Here is a 6,840-nt window from a genome sequence, read left to right on the forward strand (position 1 = left end):
GAAATGAGACCTCGCTCTCCACCAATGGGAGGCGGCTCTGGAGGCGGGGCCGCTTGCCCTCCCCTTAAAGTCACTTGTTGCCAGGGGCCGCGTCCCGCACTGGACGTGGAGCGCGGAGCGGCGCGGAGCGGGGCGCCGGCACGGCACCAGGACTGGTTTTGGTTATTTTTTTTTTATTATTTTTATTATTATTATATATTTTTTTTCCCCGGCTGATTTTTGTGCGTTTGTGCCTTTTATTTTTCTTCTTCCAGATTTTTTTTTTTTTTTTAAATTTTTAAAAATTTAAAAATCTTTTTCTCGCTCTTCGGGCGCCCGCGGAGGGGTGCACGGTGCTCGCCGCTCCTCCCGGACACATCCTCGCTCTCGGGGCGGCTCTGCCCTTCTCCCCCTTCCCTTTCCCCCCCCCCCCCCCACCCCCCCCACCCCTCCCACGGCCCCCAATGCTCAACATGACCGAGGAGCACGACAAAGCGCTGGAGGCTCCGTGCAGCCCCACGGGCACCACCAGCTCCATGTCCCACGTGGACTCGGACTCTGACTCGCCGCTGTCCCCCGCCGGTTCCGAGGGGTTGGGTTGCGCCCCCGCGCCCGCTCCGCGCCCTCCCGGGGCCGCTCCGCTGGGCGCAAAAGTGGACGCGGCCGAGGTGGACGAGCGCTTCCCCGCCTGCATCCGCGACGCCGTCTCGCAGGTGCTGAAGGGCTACGACTGGAGCCTGGTGCCCATGCCCGTCCGCGGCAACGGATCCCTCAAAGCCAAACCGCACGTCAAGCGGCCCATGAACGCCTTCATGGTGTGGGCGCAGGCCGCCCGCAGGAAACTGGCCGACCAGTACCCGCATCTGCACAACGCCGAGCTCAGCAAGACCCTGGGCAAACTCTGGCGGTGAGTCCCCGGGTCGCGCATCCTCCCCCCCCCTTCACCCCTCAAACCTCTCACCCCCCCGTGGGGCACCGCACCGCTCCGCGGGGCACCCCTCCACGCGGGGCTGTGGGCGCGGGAGCCGCGCACGGACACACACACACTCACACACACCCCCTCCCAAAGCGGGGCCGGACCCGTGGGACCCCCGGGGGCTTCACCTCAGGCTGCGCGGCTGGGTTCCCCCTCCCACCGCTTTTAAAAAAAATCTTTTTATTTATCTTTCTCTTTGGCCTTCTGTGCCCGTGGGGGTTTCTTGAAACGTTTCAAGCTGAAGTGCAAAAATCCCCCGGAGCGTCTCGGCACGCCGCAGAGGACATGCTGCTCCCTGCTCCCAAAAAGCCCCCGTGCAGGGCTCTGGGTGCCCACGGCCACGGTGCTGCCGGTGGGTCCTGCCCCAGCGCTGTCACGGGTGGATTTTCCCAGCTGCATGCCTGAGATGTGCAGCCTGGGCCCTTTCCTCTCCTGGTCAGGGTTTCCCATGTCCCTGTCCCGCGAGGCTAAGATTTTTTTTTTTTTTTTAATTACTTCTTTTACAATGGCTTTTTTGAAAAGTTTTTTCCTTAGCTAGCTTGCTTGTCGCTTAACCATCTATAAACCCAAAGAAGCCAATTTTTAGCAGCTATTTTAATCAGCTTTCTAATTTCCCTTCTTATCTGCGTGCTTGCATGCTCAGCGCTGCCCACTGATGCAAACTTTTTTTCCTGGGCGGCATCTGAGCGCGCTCTGCTTTCTAAGCCTCTGCGACGAGCCACGTTTTACCGCGTGGTATATTCGGTCGTGTCTGGCTGTACCAAACTCGCATCTTTCCTGCTTGTTTGGGCCAGCGATGCTCCCGCTGCGGTTTGAGACTCTCCAAGAGTTTGCAAAGAGAGGTCTGGGCGGGGGAGAGTTTGGAAAGAAATAATCCCATCTCTGTTGCCTTCGTGGTTTCTTTGTAAGCACCAAACAAAGCTGGAAATGGGCAGCGTTGTTTGTCGTGGTGAGGGGGTGACATTTGTAGGACAAACATAGGAATAATATTTGGCAAAGGCATTTAAAATGGGGCAGGGGAATTTTGTTCTGGCCAGCTGTCGGTATCTGTAGTGGTTGGTGTCTTTTGCACCTCTGTAGTTGGTATTTTAATACAGTTTTGCAGTAGCATTTAGCTATTTTTTGTCACAGCAAATTCGTTTTGTAAATAATTTTCCAGTTGCTCAAATCACTGTATGGGAAGTGGGGATGTGTGAGTCTGAAAATAGGCTGAAAACTTCTAAGGAAAGGACATTAATTTTGTTGTTTTGTTTTGTTTTGTTTTTTCCTTCCCCCTTCCTCCTTACTTTTTTTTAAAAAAAAAAAAAAATCCATCCCAAACTAGTTTGTTAAGCGAAAATGAGAAACGTCCCTTTGTGGAAGAAGCTGAGCGGCTCAGGGTCCAGCACAAAAAGGATCACCCGGATTATAAATACCAGCCACGGAGGAGGAAAAGCGTAAAAGCCGGGCAGAGCGACTCCGACTCCGGAGCCGAGCTCAGCCACCACGCCGGCACGCAGATCTACAAAGCGGACAGCGGGCTGGGAGGCATGGCCGATTCCCACCATCACGGCGATCACACAGGTAAAGGACCCCCACGGGCAAAAAAAATTCTCCAGGTCCCAGGCACGTTGGTTTGGGACATGAACCCGCTGGCGGGCACGGGCTCATCTGCTCCCCGAATGAATATCGGTGAGATTGGGACCATCCAAAAGCAGGAGCCGTTGCCCCAAGAGCTGTGGTTTTGCACCAGGTTGTGAATGTAATCACGGTTTTCTTTAGTAAATGCTTATAGAGCTGACTGCGCCATCGGAAATCCCCGAAGAGCGGGGATCCCGCTTTCCCAGCTGGCCTGGGAGCTGGGAGGGGGGGGGGGGGGGGGGGGGAGAATTAATTGCGAGCTAATAAGGGTTAATAATCCGTCGGCCCTGGGGGAGCGGGTCCTGGAGCCGCGGCTTCCCCCCGAAGCTCCCCGCTCCTCGTCGGCGCTGCGAATTGGCACGGGGCGCGTGTTGACAGATTCCAGGAGGATTGCGAACGTCCTGCAGCTTCAGACGCGTCTGCGCTCTCGCCCAGCCTGGCTGGGGATCCCGGCCCCGGGACGCGCTTCCTCTGCCTCGGGGAGAGCCGGGCTGGCTTCAGGCTGCCCGTGGGGAGGAGGCTGAGCGGGTCCCCCCAAATCCCACACCCACCCCCCCCACCTCGCTTCAGTTTCCCGGGCGAGGGGGAGTTTGTGCAGCTGGGGGGGGGTCCCGCCACGTCCCAGAACGATGCTGATGGGTAGAACGCGCTCCCCAGCTTCTCCTCCCCACTGCAAACCATCGCAGGGGGACATCCGCCACCTCCGATGTGGGGCCGTAGATTTAAATCCCCTCCTCTTGCGGTGAGAGAGCGGGGAAAGGTGCGTTTTTTTTTTTTTGTTTTTTTTTTTTTTTTTTTTCAAACCGTCCTTAAAGGAGTTGGGTGCTTTGTGGCTGCTCTTATTAAAGCCTTGCTGTCCCTTCGTCCCCAGGCCAGACCCACGGGCCACCCACCCCGCCCACCACCCCCAAAACCGACCTCCACCACGGCGGCAAGCAGGAGCTGAAGCACGAGGGCCGCCGCCTCGTGGAGAGCGGCCGCCAGAACATCGACTTCAGCAACGTGGACATCTCGGAGCTGAGCAGCGAGGTCATCAACAACATGGAGACCTTCGACGTGCACGAATTCGACCAGTACCTGCCCCTCAACGGCCACGCCGCCATGCCGGCCGAGCACGGCCCCAACGCCGCCGCCGGCTCTTACGCCGCGTCCTACTCCCACTCGGCCACGGGCACCGGCGGGACCAACCAAGTCTGGACTCACAAAAGCCCGGCCTCGGCGTCGCCCTCGTCGGCCGACTCGGCCCAGCAAAGGCCGCACATCAAAACGGAGCAGCTGAGCCCCAGCCACTACAGCGACCAGTCCCACGGCTCCCCCGCGCACTCCGACTACGGCTCCTACAGCGCCCAGGCCTGTGCCACCACCGCCTCCACCGCCACGGCCGCCGCCTCCTTCTCCAGCTCCCAGTGCGACTACACGGACCTCCAGAGCTCCAACTACTACAACCCCTACCCCGGCTACGCCTCCAGCATCTACCAGTACCCCTATTTCCACTCCTCCCGCCGTCCCTACGCGACGCCCATCCTCAACGGCTTGTCCATCCCGCCGGCCCACAGCCCCACCGCTAACTGGGACCAGCCGGTCTATACGACCCTGACGAGGCCTTAAAGGATGCGCGGAGCCCCCGAGGGCTTCCCCGACGTATGCACTAATGAAGGGATGAAGATGAAGAGCGTGGAGTGCCGCGATAGTTTCCGAAGTGCCTCCTGAGCCACTGGGAACTCTGCTCGTTGCGACCGGGTGTCCCCTTGCTTCAAAACTCTCCAAAAGGACAGAGCTCTATTTTTCTTTAATTAATGCAATTTAAAAAAAAAAAAAAAAAAAAAAAAAAAAGCTAAAAAAGAATTAAAAAATTAAAAAAAAATAAAAATAAAAAAGGACCGGCGATTCCTTTTGAATAAATGAAGGACAAAACCATTCGACTCCTCTGTGAGGACTGAACTGAACTTGCTCGTCGTGGAAGTTGACAAGTGCAAAAGTGGAGCAGGGCGGGTGGGAAGAGGGGGGAGAGAAACAAACAAACAAACAAAAAAGCTGTTTGAGACTTTAAGGGTCTATTGCAATGTGAGGAACGGACCAACCTTGAGGGCAAGAACTCACTCGGACCAACGCGGATGAAACCCGAAAACCCGGCTACTCCGTGTAACAATCTCGTGGGAACAAACGAGTCTGGTGGGACCAACCAATTAAATGTCTGAAGTGTTTGTTTTTTTAGTCAAGAGTTCTTCTAAGCAAGGTTTGGCTGTAATTAACATTTTGTTTTGTTTTTTGGAAGCTTAAAGTGTATTTGGTTTGGGTTTGTTTTGTTTTGTTTTTGTTTGGTTTTTTTTTTTTTTTTTAAATCTGTTAAATATGTATTTATGTTCTGTATTATTTCGTCTTTTAATTAATGAAGTAATTTTGTGCAAAAAGTAGAATTTTAAAAGATTTTAAAGATGGGGTGGGGAGGGAGCATAAAAATAGTGGAGATGATACAATAAAATGGTGTTATGAGTCTATAGATTTTCGTTGGCTTTTGGGTTTTTTTCGTTTTGAACCGCTGCAGCAGTCGTGTTTGAGGGGGACTGAACGAATCTGCCCATCGCAGAGCTGGTCACCAACAGGGAACTCAAACGGGAATGTAAAAATAACGAGGGGGGCAAAAGTTACTAATTAAATGGTGAGGCTAAAACGATTGCAAAAAGGAGCAGGTGATTTTTCTGGCTACCTGCTTTTGGGCGTTAAAATTGGATTTAAGGCATTGCAGAGTCTGTGTACACTTTCAGAACCAGGACTACTTTATAGGAAGATGTAATTTAATGAGAAATTATCAACTTCTGCTTTAATTTTGGCTTCTAGGGACCAGATATCATCCATCAAGCTGTGAAACTAAAATCTTCTCCACTAAAAAATTTTTAGGTACTTAGTTTTAGACTAATATTTCATTGATATATTTCTACTTCTTCCATTGTATGCTGAGCATATAATAACCATCTATTTTATGGTAACTTGTGCCTTTAAAAACTTTGTAAATCTAAAAACACATTTCAGAGGTTATCATCTTTTTACCTTTTCTATGTTTCCTACTCTTTTTCTAAAAATATTTTTTTGCATATTTCCTTTTGGGGACGTGGGGGTGGGGGAAAATACAGAAAACTCATTTTTATGCAATCTATTTTTCTGTATAAAGTTTGAAAGACTTTGGCTGTTACTTATCTGTTCTCTTCACTAGCTTCTGACTAAGCAATGCTAACTTTTGTACAGATCAATTTGATAAAATTAAAAATTGCTTTTTATCAAGTATGTGTTATGTCTTCTTTCTGCTTGAGCTGATTTCTGTGCTGAAAAGAAATGTGGAGAACAGCTTTGAAGGAGTCAGGCTATTCAGAATAAAACATTTTGAGCAAGGCTTTCTGTTCTCCTAATATCTTACTGATTTTTTTTTTTGTCCGTGTTCTCTTTTTTTTTTTTTTTTTTTAACTTGCTCTCTTTTCCTGTATTAAATGGTGTCTAACTGAGATTTTTAAATTTACTTTTTTTTAACTTTGAGAAGTATATTTCCACACCCGTAATCCCAAGGATTTAATAAGATTTCATTTAGTCTGTTCACATGAGTAAGGGTTTGCAAGGTCAGACTAGAGTGTTTTAGACCAAGTTCATTTTATTCTGTACAGCACATAGGAATTTTACAGCAACAAATTCTGTTTTCTGGTTGGCAAGCCCTTGTAAATACCTCTTAATTACGATAGCAACAAAATTATATGTTGCATGTAGTGGGTTTGTTTTGTTTTTTTGGGGTGTGTTTTTTTTCTGTTTTGTTTTGTTTTTTAAATACAGTCATTAAAATAGTCACATTTGACTTTGTTGTTGTTGTTGTTGTTGCTTATATAAACCAAGTTGCAGTTTGGTTTTACCAGTTCAGACAAACTGGTGCAAGATTTTCAGGCTGGGCCCTAATTGAGAGGAAAGGGTTGGGGTGAGGGAGATTCGGCCGCCCCTGCCTGAGCAACACGCTCAGGACTTGGTTGCAGTGCAGCTCTGTGGAAAATGTTTTAATGCGAGGAAAATAAATGTGATGACAATTAATGAAGCCCAAGAACATTAACAAAGTCTGAACAACAGAGTCCCAACTCAGATTTGCTGCTTGCAGTATCTGCCAAGAGCTATCTTGCCAGAGTGTCTGTAACTGGACACCATTTTCTCTGCGCTCATTTACAAAACTGCTGGCAAAATGACTTTATTACGCTATAAGCCAAAGCTGCAGAATAACTTTCAGAGGAGACTTT

The 6,840-nt window shown here is 50.1% G+C and overlaps 1 protein-coding gene across 1 annotated transcript; it reads left to right on the forward strand.

The window, feature by feature from the left end:
- Positions 1 to 106: 106 nt before the first annotated feature.
- SOX8 (SRY-box transcription factor 8) lies at positions 107 to 5,854 on the forward strand. Its single transcript, XM_042798846.1, has 3 exons — positions 107 to 886; positions 2,280 to 2,518; positions 3,447 to 5,854. The coding sequence occupies exons 1-3, from the start codon at positions 444 to 446 to the stop codon at positions 4,181 to 4,183; spliced, it is 1,419 nt and encodes a 472-aa protein (XP_042654780.1). The 5' UTR covers positions 107 to 443; the 3' UTR covers positions 4,184 to 5,854.
- Positions 5,855 to 6,840: the final 986 nt, after the last annotated feature.

Source organism: Tyto alba, unplaced genomic scaffold (genome assembly GCF_018691265.1).
Source record: "Tyto alba isolate M040663 unplaced genomic scaffold, T.alba_DEE_v4.0 Super-Scaffold_28, whole genome shotgun sequence".
NCBI classification, from domain to species: domain Eukaryota; kingdom Metazoa; phylum Chordata; class Aves; order Strigiformes; family Tytonidae; genus Tyto; species Tyto alba.